The 20,231-nt window shown below is 37.5% G+C and overlaps 2 protein-coding genes and 1 pseudogene across 2 annotated transcripts; 1 reads left to right on the top strand and 2 right to left on the bottom strand.

Annotated features, from left to right (window-relative positions):
• The first annotated feature begins 868 nt into the window (after positions 1-868).
• LOC106383717 lies at positions 869-4,045 on the top strand (annotated as a pseudogene).
• Positions 4,046-10,645: 6,600 nt separating this feature from the next.
• On the bottom strand, positions 10,646-12,497 carry BNAA01G28420D. Its single transcript, XM_048746229.1, has 2 exons — positions 12,286-12,497; positions 10,646-12,161 (listed from the first exon to the last, which is right to left on the bottom strand). The coding sequence occupies exon 2, from the start codon at positions 11,934-11,936 to the stop codon at positions 11,436-11,438; it is 501 nt and encodes a 166-aa protein (XP_048602186.1). The 5' UTR covers positions 11,937-12,161; positions 12,286-12,497; the 3' UTR covers positions 10,646-11,435.
• On the bottom strand, positions 12,401-18,778 carry LOC106387486 (topless-related protein 4). Its single transcript, XM_013827349.2, has 26 exons — positions 18,712-18,778; positions 18,411-18,518; positions 18,091-18,270; positions 17,894-18,007; positions 17,655-17,813; positions 17,401-17,578; positions 17,200-17,320; positions 16,972-17,087; positions 16,717-16,885; positions 16,484-16,593; positions 16,196-16,265; positions 15,992-16,065; positions 15,739-15,834; positions 15,559-15,654; positions 15,345-15,472; positions 15,021-15,255; positions 14,798-14,962; positions 14,617-14,715; positions 14,358-14,501; positions 14,146-14,256; positions 13,879-14,058; positions 13,676-13,804; positions 13,496-13,591; positions 13,229-13,417; positions 12,970-13,136; positions 12,401-12,882 (listed from the first exon to the last, which is right to left on the bottom strand). Exons 2-26 carry the CDS (start codon positions 18,488-18,490, stop codon positions 12,687-12,689), a joined length of 3,402 nt encoding a protein of 1,133 aa, XP_013682803.2. The 5' UTR covers positions 18,491-18,518; positions 18,712-18,778; the 3' UTR covers positions 12,401-12,686.
• Positions 18,779-20,231: the final 1,453 nt, after the last annotated feature.

Here is a 20,231-nt window from a genome sequence, read left to right as displayed (position 1 = left end):
CATTTATTAAAAAATATTATAAGTTTAAATAAAAGAACAAAAATAAAAAAATGTTTCTATCATCTAATAAAATAATCAAATCTATAATTAAAATCAAAGCTCAAAATTTTGATAATAAAAATAAAAAACAAAAAATAAAACAGAAGCACGAAGCACAAAAAATAAGTTATTATATTCTTTCATATTTAGCGTTCATCAAAGTCATGTTTTTTCTATTAAACACGAAACTCTATTCGTTTATAGAAAAAAAAAATTGTGAAGAATTTCCACTAATTGTTATCAGCAAATTTATAATCTTTATTTCAATTTAGTCAATGCTAAATTAAAGCAAAAAAATCAAAAGAAGACTAAGAAAATAAGAAGCATGTTTGCGATGAATTGTTATTTAATTATAGTTCAAGTGTTTTACAAATCAGGACTATTTTATTACTGTAAAAAATATCGTAATAGTTATTAGTAAAAAAATTAACTTATGATTTTCATACATTGTTATAAAATATATACATATTTACATGTTTCTATTTTTTGATCGGTTTTATTCGGTTTTATCGGTTATATACCGAACCATATCCAAATCTTACGGTTTTTTAAAAATCATATCCATTCGGTTTGTATAGTATATACCAAATCAAAATCATATTATCTATTTCGGTTTGGTACGGTTAAGTTTTGTCATATTGAACAGCCCTAGTTCCAACTCACATTAAATAAATATATATAACACGATACGTAACAAAATATATGATATACATAAATCCTTACATAAACACCACACTGGTCAAGGTCTAGTCTTGCTTAAAAGATAAGTTCACTGTCTTTACCACTGGAGTTCGAAGACCAGAGACAGCTCTCCGATAACCCTCTCGACATGTCTTCCTCCAATGGCAGATGGCTCCAATCCACTGGTCTCCCTCACTTTCAGCCATCCCCCAATGTAAAGCTTTGAATTTTCTATCGTTTCCTAAGAAGATCTATTAGCCCACGAGGCTTCTTGATCCTTTAGATGCAAATTCTCGATCTGGTGGTTTTTGATTGCTCTAGGCAAAGTTGTTTAATGTTGAGCAAGTTTTGAATTTAATGGTGTGAGTGACTTCTACACACAGGATTATGGATACTATGGTGGTGGACAAGGAGTAAGAGGATACCAGAATGCTCAGAGAAACGACTTCTTTGGAGAACCAACTACTCCTCAATACGGTTCTCGTCCATCGAGCCAACGAAGGAACAACGGTGAATCTGAGTTTAGTCCCGGCCTCTTGGATCTGCATTCTTTTGATACTGAGGTAGGTGTTTTATGATTAAATGCTGGTGTGTTTAGGTGTTGCATCCATAAAATTTATTCCTTCATGAAAGAGTGGACTCATTGCATAACTCTCTTACTTGATCAAACTATTTTTAGCAAAACAAGTTTAAATTTGGTATCCATAAGTCAAAATCTGTTACAGAATCATCTCACACCGTCTAGTTATTTGATTCTCTGTTGAAGATAAGATGAATGTGTGAACTTCATTGCGTTTGCCCTAGTCTTCTAACTTGTTATATTTGTCAGCAGATTCCAGTCTCTACCCAATTAGATGGACCGTCAATGTTCAATCCCAGTCAAAGCCAAAGCTTTGATGACTTTGAGGCTTACAACAAGCAGCAGCCTAACCGTAGCCGTGCGTTGGCTGATAACTTGGCAGCTGAGAAGGAAAAGATGAATGCTGTTGCAAAAATCAAAGTTGTTGTACGTTGCCTTCCTATTCACTTCTGTCCCTGTAGCGAATCACTTGAATTAACACTTGAAATTAAGTGATTTCCCCAGCCTTTTGCATCGTGTATGCTAATCATTTCTTCAACAGGTGCGTAAGAGACCACTTAACAAAAAGGAGTCGGTGAAAAACGAGGAAGACATTATTGACACACAGATGGTTTGGATTTTGTGCAGTCTCAATTCTCTTAGACTTCTCTGTAGCAAGACACCAAGACTGATCGATGACTATATATAATCGCAGGTTGACTTGACAGCCTATGTTGAAAAGCATGAATTTGTGTTTAATGCTGTGCTAGATGAGGAAGTATCAACTGCTGTTTGGAAGTACACAAGATCAATGTTTACTCTAGAGGGAGCCTTGTTATCGCGAGACAGTAGAGCCTGTTGTTCCTTTAATTTTCCAGCGCATCGAAGCCACTTGCTTTGCATATGGGCAGACAGGTAAACAGTCTCCAAATGAATCATACATCACTTTCCAGAAAAACTGACAAGCTAATAGCAGATCAATATTAAAAGTATTTGGCATCTCTCTTTAATTTTCTCAACTTATTATGTCATCTTCGGTTTCTGTTTGACCTCTCAGGTAGTGGCAAGAAGCCGCCTTTGCCTCTTAAGGCTTCAAGGGATATCCTAAGGTTGATGCACCACACATACAGAAACCAAAGGGTTTCAGTTGTTCGTCAGCTTCTTTGAAATCTACGGAGGAAAGCTTTATGATCTCCTCAGCGAGAGGAAGTAAGTTGTTATTTCATCTTTGACTATTATACCCATTTTATGCATCTGAAAGACAAAACTATCTTAACCTTTTATAGGAAGCTGTGCATGAGAGAAGACGGTAAGCACCAAGTGTGCATCGTCGGTTTGCAAGAGTACAGAGTCTCCGACACTGATGCCATCGTGGAGCTTATCGAGAGAGGAAGCGCGACGAGAAGTACTGGAACCACCGGCGCAAACGAAGAATCCTCTCGCTCGCATGCTGAGGGGAATCAGTCAAAGCCCCCTCGCCTCGTTGGCAAGCTCTCTTTCATCGATCTTGCTGGAAGTGAACGAGGTGCAGACACAACGGACAATGACAAGCAGACGAGATTGGAAGGAGCAGAGATCAACAAGAGCTTGCTGGCGTTAAAAGAGTGTATTAGAGCTTTGGATAATGATCAAGGTCACATCCCTTTTAGAGGACTCTTTCATGGGGAACTCTCGTACTGTGATGATATCTTGCATATCTCCAAGCTCTGGATCGTGTGAGCACACTCTTAACACCTTAAGATACGCTGACAGGTTTGGTTTTACTTGTATCTTTCTTTCTTTCTTTCTTTCTTTTTTGTTGTCATATGTGCGTTCATCCCATTAACTGTGAGGAACTGTAGGGTTAAGAGTCTCTCGAAGGGAAACGGCTCTAAGAAAGATGTGTCTTCTTCACCCTTGAACCTATGGGAGTCCACGAAAGTTCCTTTATCTACCTCACTTCCTACTCCTCCATCCAACTATGAATGAGATGTGGAATGAAGAGAACGATGACTTTGATGCATCGGATTACGAGCAAGAGAAGCAAACGTGGAAGAAAAACGTGAAGCCAGAGGTATCCTATGCTCCGGAGAGAATCCAGAAACCTAATATTCCAATGAAGTCAAGAGACATGCCAAGGCCTGATATGAAGAAGTCAAACTCTGATGACAATCTAAATGCACTTCTGCAGGTAACCTACAGCTAACTAAAGGAATCTTCTGTTTTTTTTTTTATCAGCCTTGACGTAAGAACCATTTTTACAGGAAGAAGAACTTGTGAATGCTCACCATAAACAAGTTGAGGATGCCATGAACATCGTGAAAGAGGTATGAATTTTATCGTGTTGCAAGCCTCTTGTTTCGATTCTACCTTTTAATGCCTCTATAATATCTTTTTGGAATCACATGTGCAGGAGATGAATCTGCTGGTTGAAGCAGACCAGCCTGGAAACCATCTAGATAGTTACATTTCAAGACTGAACACTATTCTCTCTCAGAAGGCTGCAGGTACACTCCAACTGCAGAACCGTCTTGCTCATTTCCAGAAACGTCTTAGGGAGAACAATGTATTGGTCTCTACTACCACTGGGTGCTGACCCCCTTCTCGAGCTGAATGCTGGTCCTTTTATATCTCTGGTTTTGCGCTGGTGCCCTGTGGAAGATATGCATGATGAAGCTAGAACTCAAACATAGTACATGTTCTAATAATCCTTATTCTAATGTTTAGTTCCTGTAAAACTCTGAGTTCAATAAGTGTGAGTTCTTCCTTAAGAAGCTTTATTTTTAATATTGCTTCAGCACGGTTATCTCACCTCTCTCAGAGATTCAAACAAACTGGTAAAACCCTGCACATTATATCACTTTCGAGACTGAACGTTTAAGGTTTCAAGAGAAAAGGTTTCACATTTATAAAGACACCCAAAATCTTCAAATGGGGACCTGACGCATAGAAAGCTTTAGAGGTTCTCAAACACAAACTAGACGTTCACCTCAACGTCAAGACTCGGTTTTTAAATGTGCTGGTAAAAGAAGAAAGTTTCAAGAATCTGAAAAAAAAAGAAACTAAAAAGCTCCAGAGTGTTGGGTGAAGAGCCTCACCTCTCCTCTTCATAAGTTGGATGCTGTTGTGGTGATGTTGGAACAACCCCTAGTACTCTTCCTCCTCTGAATCTTCACGTTCGACTTCCAAACAACTCCTGCTTCAGACGCAAGTTTATTATACAGCGCTTTTCAAATGTAGAAGCTCACTTCTTGCTCCTCAAGATACTGAACAAAAATCTTTAGCAAATGTAGAAGGATCAGCTTTCAGCTCGTACTTGGACAATATAATCACCACCATCCCCTGATTTGGCTTGTACCTCATACCCTTCAATGTTCTTACTGCTTTCTCACCCTGGTAGTGCCTGGCTAAACCGTCTGACGTAAGCACCCAACAACTCCATGCTCGGCTCAATACCAGAGCATTTAAACGCCCTTCCCAACAAATAGTGGGCGTAGCCTGTCTCACCAATATGTGAACAACCGAGCATGGTGTTCCAGTAGGTGGCATGTGTTTTGCTCAATCCCCGAGGCATGTTGGTGATTGCTTCATTCCCACCACCATTGATAGCTAATGGAATTCCAAACTGCTACTCCAGCAAGTTTGGAATTGTATATATCATAAAACAACCTCCTTGCATCCTCAACAGAACCACACGATCCATAGAGCCTAAGTTGTTTGCTTAGCAGCTGATCAGTTTTGAACCCCAACTTAAGCAAGCTGGCATGAATTTAAATAAATATAATTTAATGTTGTAATACTATACCTCCATATGTTAAATATTTAAATATTTGTCGATGTTAACTTTTAAAATTATAAATATTTTTTTTAAATAAATAAAATCATATTATCTAACAATGATTAATCTTTATTACCTTAAACCAATGAAAACAAATTTTAAACTATATATTTTATTTAAAAAATTAAACAAAAACTAAATGTTTAATTATTCACTACAAGAAAACAGCAAGGATTCTGAGGGAAAAAATCGTCGGAATTTCGTCGGAATATCGTTTTTCCGACGACATACCGACGAAACAAGTCGTCGGAAATAATTCCTCGGAATTTCTTCTTTCCTCGGAAATCCCTCGGAATTTTCCGACGGAATTCCGAGGAAACAAACTTCCGAGGAAATTCCGAGGATCACTAGTTTGTCGGAAATGTCCTCAGAATATACCGAGGGAGAACTTCGTCGGGATATTTCCTCGGACGTTCATCGATCGATGCGTTTTTGGACATATATACATCGATCGATAGGAATATACCGACGGACATATTCCTCGGAATATTCCGAGGAACATGTCCCTCGGTATATTCCGAACGTTTTTTTGTAAACAGATCGATCGATGGATTTATGTCCAAAAACGCATCGATCGATCGAGTAAAAAATATAATTAATTTTCTCGGAATGTAAAAAATATTAATTTTTTTAAAAAAATAAAATTTCTGAAATTTAAATTCGAAAATATGAAATTAAAATTAAAATTGAAATCATATTAATTAATATTCAAAGTTTCACAAATAAAAATAAAACATCCGAGTTTTTGGAAAAAAAAAAAACTACGGGTCTGGCACGTCCGGGAACCCCTCGTTCGGGTACATCCTCTGCATCATCTCCATCATTTTCTGGTTCAGCCTCCTCTGTGCCTCATAGCCCGCCTGTTGAGCCGCCATCTGGGTCTCCAACAAAGATATACAATCATCTTTGTCCTTCAACTGAGCCATAAGTACTTCTGGATCAACAAAGGGCGGTGGTGCAGAAGAAGGAGGAACCGACCTGGTGCGACGACCCAAACCGACCAAACGTCCCTTCTTCTTTGGAACCGACTGAATAGAAAATAGCCAAATTTACAAATTTAAACCAAGAAATAAATGAATTGAACTTTAAAAAAAAAAGAACTTACGGATTCAACGATTTCGTTGATTCGAAACCGGGACAAGTTGGTCGAAGCCGTCGAAGCGTCATCCTCGGTTTGAAGCTGAGACACTTCGTCTACCACCTGAGTTTGGACCAGGTCGACCACGTCCCTCACAAGACCGTCATCAATCTGGCCGGTCTTCTTGTTGGTATACGCTCTCCTCATTAGGGCGAGATCATCAACCGGCTCGCCATCATTTTCTTCCGCCTTGAAAAAAAACATAAATTAAAGAAACATTAGAAATTAGAAGAAATGCACAATAAATTAAAATTCTGAAACTCAAATAATTGAAGAAAAAGCGGTTGAACTTACCATGCGATCTCCCAGAGTGGCAATAGATTGAGCACCCAAGTTATGCTTGTAGATGCCCTTCCCTTTACGGTCGCTTCTGCGGTTGGTGGAGTTGGTGGAAGAAGTTTCTTTCGTCTCTTCCTTATCCCAATGCGCACACAACTCCTTCCAGACCGTGTCGTTCATCGAATTTGGGACCTTTTAATAAAAAAAAAAAAGAAAATAGTTTAATAAATTAAAAAATAGTTTAATAAATTAAAAAATAGTTTAATAAATTAAATCGAACCTTATTGATTTCCCACTTCTTCTTCCACTCGTGGATCTGCTTCCTATAGTTGTCCATAACTTTATGGACAAAGTGGTGATAGATAAAGAGCGTCTCATCGGAATTCCAGTTGAACTCTTGCTGAAAAAAAAAAACAATTAGTAGAAAATTTATATTAAAGATTAAAAATATAAGTAAAAAATTAGAATACTTACCGCAAACTGACGAAACCACAGAACCTGCTTGTCGGTAGGGAAGTGAGTGAAAGTCGGATGTCCACTGTCGAGGGCCGAGTACATCATACGGTTGATCCATGCGCTGATCCCGTTCCCGGATCGGTTGAACCTAATAAAAAGAATAAACGGTTAATAATGAATCCAAATTTAAAGAAAAAAATTTGTTTAATTACCATGTTTGACCCCGTCCATGTGGATACGGAGTGAGATACGGAAGATGGTCACGACCGGGCTGTTGAACCAACTCCGCAACACGCATCACTCCCGGAGGACCCGGAGGAACAGGAGCGGATGAAGCAGCGGGAGCGAGAGGAGCAGGAGCGGGTGCAGCAGAGGGAGATGTATGGTTGGAGTTGTGGGGCGAAGGAGAATCCTGAAAATGGCTGGAATCCCGAGACTGGCTCCCCGTACCACCACGACCACGACGCTGTCGAGGCCGGGTCTGATCATCATGAGACCTGTAAATTAAAAAAATATATTTAATAAATAGAGAAATATATAAATTAATTTTTTTTTTAAAAATCCCAAATAATTTAATCACAAAAAAAGATTTATATATATTAAAAATATTTAATAAATATATAAAAATAGTTCTAATAAAACAAAAAATAGTTTTAATAAATAAAAATAGTTTAATAATTACAAAAAAATAGTTTTAATAATATATATATATATTAAAAATATTTTTAAATCCCAAATAATAGTTTTTAATCACAAAAAAGTTTTGTAGATATTTAAAATGTTTTGTAAAATCCAAAAAATCGAATTTATATACAAAATGTTTTTTTGTAAAATCCAAAAAATCGAATTTATATAGAAAAATCGATTTGTAAAATACAAAAATCGATTTTGTATACAAAAATCGATTTTATAAATACAAAAAAAAAATAAAATAAAAAATAAAAAAATTCTAAATCAATTCAACAAAACAAATTATTCAACCAAATCATAATTCTAAACCTATTATACAACCAAAACACAATCCTAACCAATCACCCTAACAAAAATCTATCAAAACTACACAAAAACCTAACATATAGAACCTAAGAGAGTGGGATAGGGTCCTTACATGATTTGTGTAAGAGAAGGGGGAGATCGCCGGAGATATCGTCGGATTTCAGAGGGAAATCGCCGGAAAGGAGAGAGGAGTCGCGCAGAGGAAGAAGAGAGAAATGGGGAAGAAGAAGCGGCTCGTGGTTATAAAACCTAGGGTCTGACGGATAATATCCGTCGGAATTCCGTCGGAATTCTAATTTCAATTTCGCGAAATATTTGCCCGGTAAAATGAAAATATTCCGAGGAAATACCGAGGAACTAGTGTTTGGGGTTTCAAAACATCAATTTTTTTTGCCGTATTTCATTTCTTATACAATTGTAATGCATACCATTGAGGATTCTTTGTATAGATGAGCATAAACCATGAAATAACAAATTTCAAAACTAATTGAAAGTATTCCCTTTACCGTTCATTAAAAGGTATAAGTGTTTCTCTTATGTTGTGGGATTTCGTTCATACAATCGGAAAAGTGTTAATTATACGGTAAGGAACAAATATTTGACTTCATAATGAACGTAAGACACTTAATAAGGGTTATATAGGTGTTATTCAAACCGCAAAACGTTGTTTTCGGTTTAAAAACCCTATTTCCTCGGAATTTCCTCGGATTATTCCGAGGGAACTCCGAGGAAACCCTCTTATTCCTCGGAATTTCCTCGGAATATTCCGAGGAAATTCCGAGAAACTAGTGTTTGGGGTTTCAATACGTCAATTTTTTTTATAAACGGATCGATCGATGTATATATATCCAAAAACGCTTCGAGAATCGAGAGAAACAAAAACTCTCGTCGCAAGCACAAGTTTGGGGGGTAGGTTGTATGGTGTAAGAATGACGGGCCATAAAGAATACTGTCTTCCACTCTTGCCAAACGGACTGAAACCATCAGTACATAATCCAAGGTAGACATTTCTTCTCTCATACGCAAAGTCGGGATACTTTGATTGGAAATGCTTCCACGCTTTTGCATCTGAAGGATGTCTGATCTCACCATCTGTTGAGTGCTCCGCATGCCATCTCATTGGTTGCGCTGTGCGTTCAGACAGATACAACCTATGCAACCTTTCCGTCAAAGGTAAATACCACATCCTTTTATATGGCACTGGAACTCTTCCACTCGTATCTTTATAACGAGGCTTTCCACAAAATTTGTATGTAACCCGCTGTTCATCCGCCCTCCAATAAATCATGCAGTTGTCACTGCATACATCTATTACCTGATACGATAAACCAAGACCAGCTACGAGTTTCTGAACCTCGTAGTATGAACCAGGAGCTACATTATCCTCGGGTAGAATACCTTTTACAAAATCAGCAATCGCATCCACACAGTCTTCAGCCAAATTATAATCTGTTTTAATGCCCATCAATCTTGTAGCAGATGATAAAGCTGAATGACCATCTCTGCAACCTTCGTACAATGGTTGCTTTCCAGCATCCAACATATCATAAAATCTCCTAGCTTCTGCATTGGGTAAATCTTCCCCTCTAAAATGATCATTTACCATCTGCTCAGTACCTACACCATAATCTACATCCGTTCTAATTGGTTCTTCTAATCTAACCGCTGGCTGATGTTCGCTAGTACTACCATGTTCATAATCAGTTTCCCCATGATGATACCAAATTTTGTAACTTCGTGTAAACCCACTCAAATATAGATGAGTCCAAACATCCCACTCTTTAATAACCTTTCTATTTTTACAATTAGAGCAAGGACATCTTAACATACCTATTTTTTTCTTCCGGTTGTCGGTGAACTAACCCCATGAATTCGGTTATACCTCGTTGGTATTCTTCCGTAAGCAATCTCGTGTTCGGATCCAAATGAGGTCGATCGATCCAAGAACGAAAATAATTTGAAGAAGACATATTTTTTATGAATCAAATTCGTGTGTAAATAGAGCAAGAGGGAGGATGAAGATATGGAGTGAATGAAGAGGAAGAGGAGTGCTTGTATTTATAGTTTAAATCCTGCCGACAGACCGAGGAAATTCCGACTGAATTCCGACGGAAAAGGCTAGTTCGTCGGAATTTCCTCGGAATTTTGTAAAATCCCCCAACGGCTCTCCAACGGCTATAATATTTCCTCGGAATTCATCGGTTTTTTCCGAGGAACCCATTTTTCCTCGGAATTTCCTCGGAATATTCCGACGGATTGATATTTCCTCGGAATTCCGTCGGTATATTCCGAGGAAATTCCTCGGGATATTCCGAGGATTTCATTTTCCGTCGGAATGTCCGTCAGAATATCGCTGTTTTCTTGTAGTGATTTATCTATGAAGCGAAAATTTTATTTTTTTAAAAACTTTCTAAATTCGTGAAATGTTACAATATCTTTGAATATGACAATAAAACAATATTTTACTAATCTTTATAGTTTATATATATAGTTACGATTTTAATAATGAAATAATAATCCAAATATATATATATATATATATATATAAAGATACAAATACATGTGAAAATTTAAAACAATCTATTCATTGAATAAATATACCGTAAACTTACTATGTTTTAAAAATTGATAGACACATATATTATAATATATATCAATTTAGAATTGAAAACAAAATATTTATATAAAAATAATTGAAAACAAAAACCTGCGCGGTTGCGCGGATCGAGATCTAATTTCACATTTAAATGTAAACAGATTTTTTTTTCTTCTGGCCATAAATGCTAACATATCACAAAAGAATTTGATTTGATAGCAGCAAAAATATCAAATAGTAAATTTTTTTCCGTTTTCTAGCAAATTCTCGACCGTTGTTTCTCATCCCTTACATCTCTAATATGGTTTTGTTTTGTCGGGTGTAGGAATAGTATGGGTATATATCATATAATGTGGCTAGTGAAATCAGCTTGTCATGTATGGGGAAGACAAGCATGGAACACTGGAGATTTGTCGAAGAAGAACTGATACCATCAAATCCTTATTCACCCATCTTTATATATATAACTCTAATCTGAATTATGATGCCTTAGGTGGGTACCAGCTCTAGCATTTGGAGAAGGATGGCACAACAATCACCATGCTTTTGAGTTTTCAGAGAAACATGGCCTTGAATGGTTGCAACTTGATATGAATTGGTACGTCGTTAGTTTCCTCCAAGCCATTGGATTAGCTACCGATGTTAAGCTACATTCAGAAACTCACAAACAACGAATGGCACTAAACAGTGAGTGATCCTAAAACTATGTGATCATGACCTGAATCGAAACGGTTTTTTAACCCTACTTATTTTTGTTGGTGTTTTTATATAAAACGTATATATAGATCTCTCTGCAAGAAATTGTATGTGACATACTGATTATGAACTCTAAATACAGTATATAGTTACATTAAGTACAGAAGAAACAAAAAATTCATGTTCTGTTAGGCCAAGGTGTCCACGGCAACTCTAGATACTCAACTGGTTTGAGTTTAGGAAACACGGTTTTGAAATCCCATTCAAGGCCTCTAAACACGATCCCCTTAGGTGTAGCTACGTGAGCACATGAAGATTTAGGACACATCTCTGCATCGAGATAAGTGTTTTCGATCACGAGTGTGGCGGTTCCTAGGACTGACCGGACATTGCAGATGTGAATAGCAGGTATCTTGATTTCACCTTTAATGAGAATGATTGGGAATGAAAACTGCATTCCTGGTTTTTTAGATCGATGCCAACCGTAGTCTTTGCGTTTGGACTGGCATCGGTAGACGATCTCCGGTCGGATTAGCCCTGTCATTGCGTTACGGATTGTTACGTTCATGTTCACGTAGTCTGGTTCCTTGAGAGCCACGGTGTTGGAAGAGATCATTATTGCTTGTAGGAGAAGGCACCATCGAGCTAGGGTTTTGACGATGTTCTTGTTGACATCCATCGTTTTATTTCTTTTTGTGTGTTATGATCGTTTGTTAGTGTCCCTCTCTCATAAATATATGTTAAGTGCCATGGTTTACCTGAAACCGAAGCTGTTGAACTTTCCTTCTGTTTATATTTGGAAAGTAACAAACAAACAAATGGTTACACATGCTAAAAATGAATATTTAGTTTCTGATTATCAATCTTAATAAAACTGCCTATGCTTAAAGCTGTCTCATATTAGCTTTTGTTCGTTTGTCGAATTTTTATTTGTGGGCTATTTTAAAGCATTTTTGTCCTCTACACGACATTTACAGTTTATAATGAAATAAGCAAAGAACTTGATGATGAATCATGTAGGTAGTAACAATCATCAAAGGTTTGAGTTCTCAGCCACAGCCAGGCATTGACTCAGTGGTGGGCAGTTCTCACTGGATTTCTTGAGGCTATCATTGGCTTGGCCACCAACGTTAAGAAGTAACATAGTGAAGCTCAAATGAAGATTAAGAATTTGCTAAATCAATTTTTATCTACAAAACCTTGAAACAGAAATAAAAAGATTGTTGGGAAGGAAACTCTAAGATGATAAGAATAATCTCAAAAGTAAAAACACTAGAATTAATGGAAGACACTACTGCTACTGCTTTCACCTTTCACCTACTACCAATGAGTAAGACAATATATAACCTACAAATCGCAGAGCTCTCCTCCACTCAAAGTGTATAATAGTAACTTAGGTAGGCTGTGCTGAGCTTGCTGAATCCGACCTTCACCTCGGCTGCTGATCTGAACCTGGTGCTGAGGAGACGCTAGGTCCTGCACCGTTTTCTGGCGGTGGAGACATTCCCCACTTCCCTTCTGGTCCTGGTGGTTCGAGCACATGAACTCCACCATCAGTAAGCCCAACTGCAAACTGGTTTGGCTCAGAGGGATGTGCTGCGATGGTTGCTGGATATAATCTCAAGCTGTTCAACAGAGAGGAGATGTTAACTGATGTTGTGTTGGTCAATGCCACAACTCTGATGAACATTAAGATAAAGAGGATTCTTGACCTCGGGTTTGAAGGCAAATATGAACTGGGACCAATGCGGCACTTCAGTTGCAATGTCGTTGCCGTCAAGATACTCACGCTTCCATCATCAAAGGCTGCGTAGATGTACTGGCTATCACATGAGTACACAGCATCCGTCACTGAACCACTTGACTCCGTTGGTATCCACTGAAGTAAGAGAGAAATTAACAGATCAAGTCTTGAAACACACTGAGAAAACAGTTAAATGCAAAGGCTTATGGAACAATGTAGCAACAAACCTGCTTCACGTTCTCTAATTTAGGAGCCTCATATATCGCCAACTGGCTGGCATGGACAACAAGAACATGCGTCTGATCCTGATGGAACTGAACGCGTGTATGCGCAAGTGGATTTGGCGAATGACCGCTTGGAATTTGTATCTGCTTGCTAGCTTGCTTTTCCCATCCATCCATGCCCCATACACAAAGCTAAACAGATCATAAAACCAATCACTCAAAGATCTTTATCTGAACATAGCAGGGAACATAAAGAGGTAGTGTAGCTACCTGGGAATCAGCACCAGAGGAAACAAGTACATTCAGAACGTTTGAGAATGCTAAACCAGTCACTCTCTTCTGGTGACCCTTCAATTTACTTTTAACCTATACATGAATCATCACCAGCCAAAAGTTATTTCTATGAAAAAGGAATAAAAAGACTTAACACTTTCAGTTAAGTCAGGATACCTCATCCACTCTAACATTGTAGATTTGAATAGAGGAATCATCCATTCCAATAGCAATAACGTTATTGTCTTGAGGATGGAAGGCGAGGGAAGTCGCTGCTGGTGGAGGCGCCATGAATGTAGTCATCGTCTGCAGTTAAAACAAAGACATAAGTAAGTAAATTCGAAGCTTGTAAGAGACGTAACTTAGAAACGGAGAGGGACCTTAAAAGTCATCATGTTGAACAAGGAAATTTTTCCTCCAGAGGCTGACATGACATAAGAGTCATTCTTTGAGAGGGCAAAGCACGGAACTACGTCTTCTTTGTTTCCCTCACGTGTGTCATTTGTCATTAGCACTCCATTAGGTGGCTGCCAAAGCTGTGGTGGGACATTGCTGTTTGCCTAAACACGCAAAAACCATACAAGCAGCTACAATAATGAGTGTCAAAAATCACCACTAGATGCTGTATCACAAGGGATATGATGTACCTTTCCCGAAAGATTCCGCTCACTCTTCTGCCATTTCCATAGCTTGTGTAGAGCGTTTTCCGCTAATGCCAATATGGCACCTCCAGAATTTGTATATATTAACTTGACAATCTGTATCGAGAAACAAGATGACATCACGACAAAGATTGCAGGAGAGAGTAGAGTGCAATGAAAATAAAGGCAATGTGTTTGAGATAAGATTGGACACTTACTCTTCCTGGTAGCAGAGTGTCAGGTAGCCGCAGAGTACGAAGCTGCGAACGTTCACTAATCTCTGCCAGCTTCCAAACCTTTGATCTCTCTGCCTCATCAGGGATTCGTGGTTTGACATCTGACAGACTTCGAGTATCGCCATTCTAAAAACCAAAAGATTGTGAAGTAAATAAGTAACAATTAACACTTTGATCTCTGCCAACTTCACTAGAGAAACGAAGTGGACATTTTGAATGGTCAACTGTCTCCACTGATTACCATTACAGTACCAGCAGCCCCTGGACCACTTCTCTCAGCCATTGAGAGACTCATTCCCGTGCTTGAACTTGGAGTCCCAAATGTGCCAACAATAGGACCCTATGAACCAAAATCATATGCATTTTCAGTTTATTTTCTGCAATAGCAGAATATATAAAAGATGTGATGATAGGCTTTCTACCTTTGAAACTGAGCCAGGAGGAGGTCTAGAGCTTTCAAGGCCACGGTTTGCCATGGAGTGCAAAATCCTCGAACCTTCAGCATTCGCTAGTATCTTGATTCCATTCTCAGTAGTTGAGACAGCCAGGAGAGTTCCTTCTTTATTGATCCTTAAGCAAGGGGAAGACTGCAAAAAATATTAAGTAAGCAACCATTCCTTTAAAATATCAAATAGACTACATTACCGGCAATCCCCCGTCTGCATTTGTTGTAGTCAAGAGCTCAACACTATCCATATCCCAAAATTTGACATGGAACTCATCACCAGCTACCAAAAATTTGTTCTTCAAGGTATCGAACTGAACAACCCCCGCAGACCGTTTCCCTAATCCGAGGTAAGTACGCTTCACAGCTCCTTCGCTTTCATTCCATTCAACAATGAATGATTCACCCTCCTTACTAGTACCACAAGAGAATAATCTACAACACACGACAAGATAAAAGAGACATGAGCAAAAGGATGGATTTAGTTTAGCTTAGCATAACGAGAATAGCAGAGATTTATTTACCTAGTTCCGTCAGCAGAATAGGCCATTGCCGTGCAAGATCGACCAGGGGCGTCATAATCCACTCTAGAACCCATGTTGTCATATAACCAAGCCTTTATCCTTCCATCAACAGCAGTTGAGAATATGAACTGACAAAAATAAAAAGTTTCTATCATAACAATGTCAAGGGCCCTAGAATAAAGAAAAAGAGACACTTTAAGCATATTTACGCTACCTGAATATTTTCTTTCTGGTGTGGGCACACGGAATAAACAGGTGCCTCATGGCCTTCGAATGTGTGCAATTTATTTCCAGTAACAGCGCTCCAGACCTGTATAACAAGTACTTATATAAGCTAGGATGCTCTCATTAGGCCATTATATCCAGCTCTGAAAACACATTCCAAGATTCAAACCTTGATTGTCTTGTCTTCTCCACAAGTCACAACACACAATTCCTGGTTTGGTTGGGAGAAGGCAAGATCGTTGACATTACCAGCATGAGCATCAATCTATAACGGTAAACAAACAAAAAAAACAAACACCAAAGGTCTAAGAATGCTCTTCAGAGATAAAAATAAACATAAGCGGAATGGTAACTGACTAGGATAAGATACAGAAGATGGTGTAAACTCATATACAATATAAAGTCGTGAGTAAGAGACAAACCTCTAGATGATTCCGCAAATCATCGCCACCATGATATGAATAAATATGCACAATATGCTTAGAATATGCGACACCTGAAATAGGAAGTATACATTGCTAAGCGCTAGATGTACTCTAAATCTATGCGATAACCAGCCCAAAAAACCCAGAAGGGAGAAAACAATTGACTCCACAATACGACCACAAGATCATAGAATGGCTTACCCAGAAGACCTCCATCAGGGCTCCAGATGACTCGGTTAACTGCTGCAGTATACTCACTAGCAAGTGAAGCCTAATATATAGACCAAACAACAGGTCAGTAAAAAGAGAAGATGTCCGTGATATATAGTATATGGCCATAGTGAAAAATTTAAAGAGTTCTTTCAGATAACTAGTTATTAACCTTGATCTGTTCCTTACTAATCCACCGAGTTTTGTACTTATAAAAAAAATTTCCCACTCGATTTATGTTCTAACTGTAACAATATATCAATAAAAGATGAACCATACCTGAAGATTCCCAGTGCAGGTAGCTAGATCCCAAACCTTAAAGCTTCTAGAAGCAAGCTTATCCCTGCTACCCACCTCCCATATTGCAATATCACCAAGATTGGTGCCAACTATGAAACCAATGCAAATCCACCATTAAAAGGGAGATAAAATGTATACATATATACATGCTGTCAGATTATAAACCACCATAACTCATAGGACTGATGCATGCTTTGGTTGAGAAAACTAACCAAGAAGCATCGTTTGTTGTACTGGATGAAAATCCATGCTCTTGATAGCAGAACCCTGACTCAAAACCCTGCTAACAGTTTTGGGTAAGTCATCAGTAGAATAGGCTGCATGAGCATGGTTTTGCCCAGGATATGTGACTGGCAAGACATTGACTGGATGATTATTAACCTGAAAATGTATAAAAAACTGTGAGCTTCAAAGATATTAGGGATGAGAAATTAAGCCAAAAAAAGCGAATACGCAGTCTTTATTACCCCTTCTGATATCCCAAAGGGTCTGGGTCTCTTCAATACACTTTCAGAATCTGCTGTTTGATAATCCATTGATAGGCTATTAGTTGGAGGAGTCCTGGGACGCTTTAGCATAGACACTGTCAGGAGGAAATCATGAATACAGATTATGATGAGGTATCTAATTGGCAAACAGAATATATCTCCAAGACTGATAGATAAGAAGATAAAATTAGTTATGAAAAAAATTACCAGCACTGTTGGGGGCACCTAGGCCAATAGGCCCAGCAGAAACAGCAGGGTGTGATACAGATGGATTAGGCATCCATCCTGCAAGAGATGTTGTAAGAGGAGCTGGTGTTGGCTGAAATGGCTGAACCAATAGATATGCGTTAAATTCACGTGCTAGTAATACATAATCCAATACAAGCGGCATTATCTAATAACACTTACACCATGAGCACCTAGTGGTGGGAAGCCTCCAACTTTAGAGACTGAGCCCATCAGATGATTAGTTACAGGGGAAGGAACATGAGAACCATTAGGGTGCCCACAAGAATGATCAACAAAGAGTGTTTTTATATCCGGGTTAGGCCTTGGATTCTTGCAAAGCTGATGCTGCCAGTTCAAACTACAATTTTAGCAGAGAAGCACATTCAGTTAGTTGTCCCACCAAAGAGACAGCAAAAATACAAAGCTTGCACTACCTTTGATTAATCAAGGTTCTCAATCTTGAATTCTTCAAAGTTGGAAACTGGAGTTTGTCCCGGAAGAGAGGATTTGCCTCAATCAGTTTCTTGAGTTCCCCAAGCATAATACCTCTTGCAGACTTAGTATCCCCATACTTGGAGAGCTGCTCATTTTCCCTTTAAACATTACAAGATAAATGGATTCTTAATAAAACATGTTTATTTGAGATTATAATACAAAAGTTGAGTTTTTTTACCTGAAGTTAGTTAAGGTTAAAAGCATGGTGATCTCCTTGAAAAGCTCTTCATTGAATGTGGAGAAGACTTTTAACTCCTTAGCAAGGATTTCAACTGCCTTGGCATGATCTTTCCTGTGAAAGAAAAAGAAAAAATAAATAAATTAATTATGGATACTCATCTCCCTTCAAGGCAATGAATCAATAACAACACTTACTTGTCAAGTGCCTCAAGGTACTTCTGCTTACGAATCTCGAAAAAGATCTTCATGGAGTATCTATTGTCATCAGCTTTAGTGAATCCAGAAAGGTACTTCTCCACATCGTCCCATTCACCAGCGGTTATACAGTCTTCAAAGTACCTCATGTTGAAGAAAAAGCCAGACTCCTTCTCCAACCTAAGAGATACAACAAAGACTCTCAGCACACTAAACAACCAAAAAAGTTCAAAGCTTTAATACTCCCGACAACATTACACTAATTCCGACAAGCAAACAATTCAAAAAAAAAGTATGAGCCTTTGGGTTTTGAATTTGACCTGTGAACAGTGTCTTTGAACTTCTCCTCGTCGAGAAACTGGAGAATCAAGAAGACGAGTTCTCTGCTGAGAGACGACATATCCTCTTTCTCTCTCTCGATCTCAATACTATAACGAGAATTTAGGGTTTTAAAACATCACAAAAAGCAAAACCCATTACAGATCTAAAACAGAGGAAATCGAAACAGAGACAAATCGATGGAATTGAGAAGGAGAATCCCAAGGAGCGTACGTGCGAGAACAAACGGGGAGGCCCCCCGAGAGAAAAAGTAAAGTTAAAAAAAAAGAAAAGGTAATATACCTGTTGAATTGACTTTGAACAAGGAGAGAGAGAGAGAGAGAGAGAGAGAGAGAGAGAGAGAGAGAGAGAGAGAGAGCAGAGAGAGAGACGTGGGGCTATTTATGCCGATGCTGTCTCGTTTTCGGAGTTTCCTTTTTTTTCTTGGATTTATTGCTTTTTTCATTTTATTTTATATTTTGTGTGGTCATCATTATGTTAGAAGTGTCATTATCCACTTTAATTATATTTGTAAATATGTAGATTTCCGTTTTTTTAATTTTGATAAAATCTGAAGTCTACTTCTGTAATGTTAATACATGGTTTGAATTTATAAAAAAATAATTATTATATTTTATGGTAGTTGGGTGTATATGTTAATAATAAAAACGTGTATTTTGTAGATAAGAATTTAACTAAAAAGGAAATTAATATACGCTGCACCCCACCATAATAAAGCTCATTTTAAAAATTTAATGACGGTTGAACAAAAAAAATAATTAATGACGTATTTTTTTGACATTTAACGACGTCTTTTAAGTATGTATTTATGTTGTTGCGAATCTAGTACATCTCTGCTGTCTAATTAAATGCTCTCTCGTTAGGTTTTGACGTGTAGCTCGCGTCTTCTTCTCTTGTTTTTTTCTTCTTTTCAAACGAAACTTAAATAAAAGTGTCTCTTATTAATTGGTTTATTTCTCTTCTTCTTGTGTTGAATTCAATGCCATAATACTAGTACTATAAATCATTTACGACATCAGCTAATCGTAAAAATAGTTACAAATATTTTTTAAAAAAATCTTAATAACAGTTGAGAATTTGTTGTTCTACCGCTATATTTCCTCTGTTTCATATTACTTGTCATCTTAGTGTTAAAATTTTGTTTAATTTTAAATGTTGTTTTATATTTTCAATGCAATATTTATTAACAAATATTATCAAGTTTATTTTTTACTGGTTGAAATATGGTTAAGTGTATGGATAATAATTTTTATATTTTTAGAAGTATGCAAAATTAAATTTTTTCTTAATTTGTGTACATAAACGTAGAACGACAACTAAAGTGAAACAGAAGGAGTAATATTAAAAGAAACGGTATAAAAATGAATTTGAACTTTGACAAGAATGCTAATATATTTTTCCTTTTCTATATTTTTGACTTTTAAAAGATTTATGGTTTATTTTGATTATCTTAAATTATAAACTATGCGTAAATGGTAACAAATAAACTAATACAGAAACATGTGCTTTAGAAAGAAAAAAAAAGAATATAGAAACGTGTGCTTTAATTTTTTTTAAAAAAAGAATAGAGAAATCTTTTTTTTTTGTATAGCATTAATCTTGATGATGTTCAGCTTTTCTCCCAAATAGAACTACTACATGATAGTGTAGGGTGTAAACAGGGGCGGATCTACAGTATTACATACCGGGGCACGTGCCTCAACTATTTTTTATAACTAATTAGTTATTTAGACACAATTATTTTGGTAGAACATTCGGTAAAGGTGTCCCGGTTAAATTAACCCCTACAGAGTTCGAAAACC

Source organism: Brassica napus, chromosome C1, assembly GCF_020379485.1.
Source record: "Brassica napus cultivar Da-Ae chromosome C1, Da-Ae, whole genome shotgun sequence".
Classification (NCBI taxonomy): Eukaryota; Viridiplantae; Streptophyta; class Magnoliopsida; order Brassicales; family Brassicaceae; genus Brassica; species Brassica napus.
The sequence above is the reverse complement of the archived record's forward strand: the minus strand, read 5'-3'. Positions and strand labels throughout refer to the sequence as shown.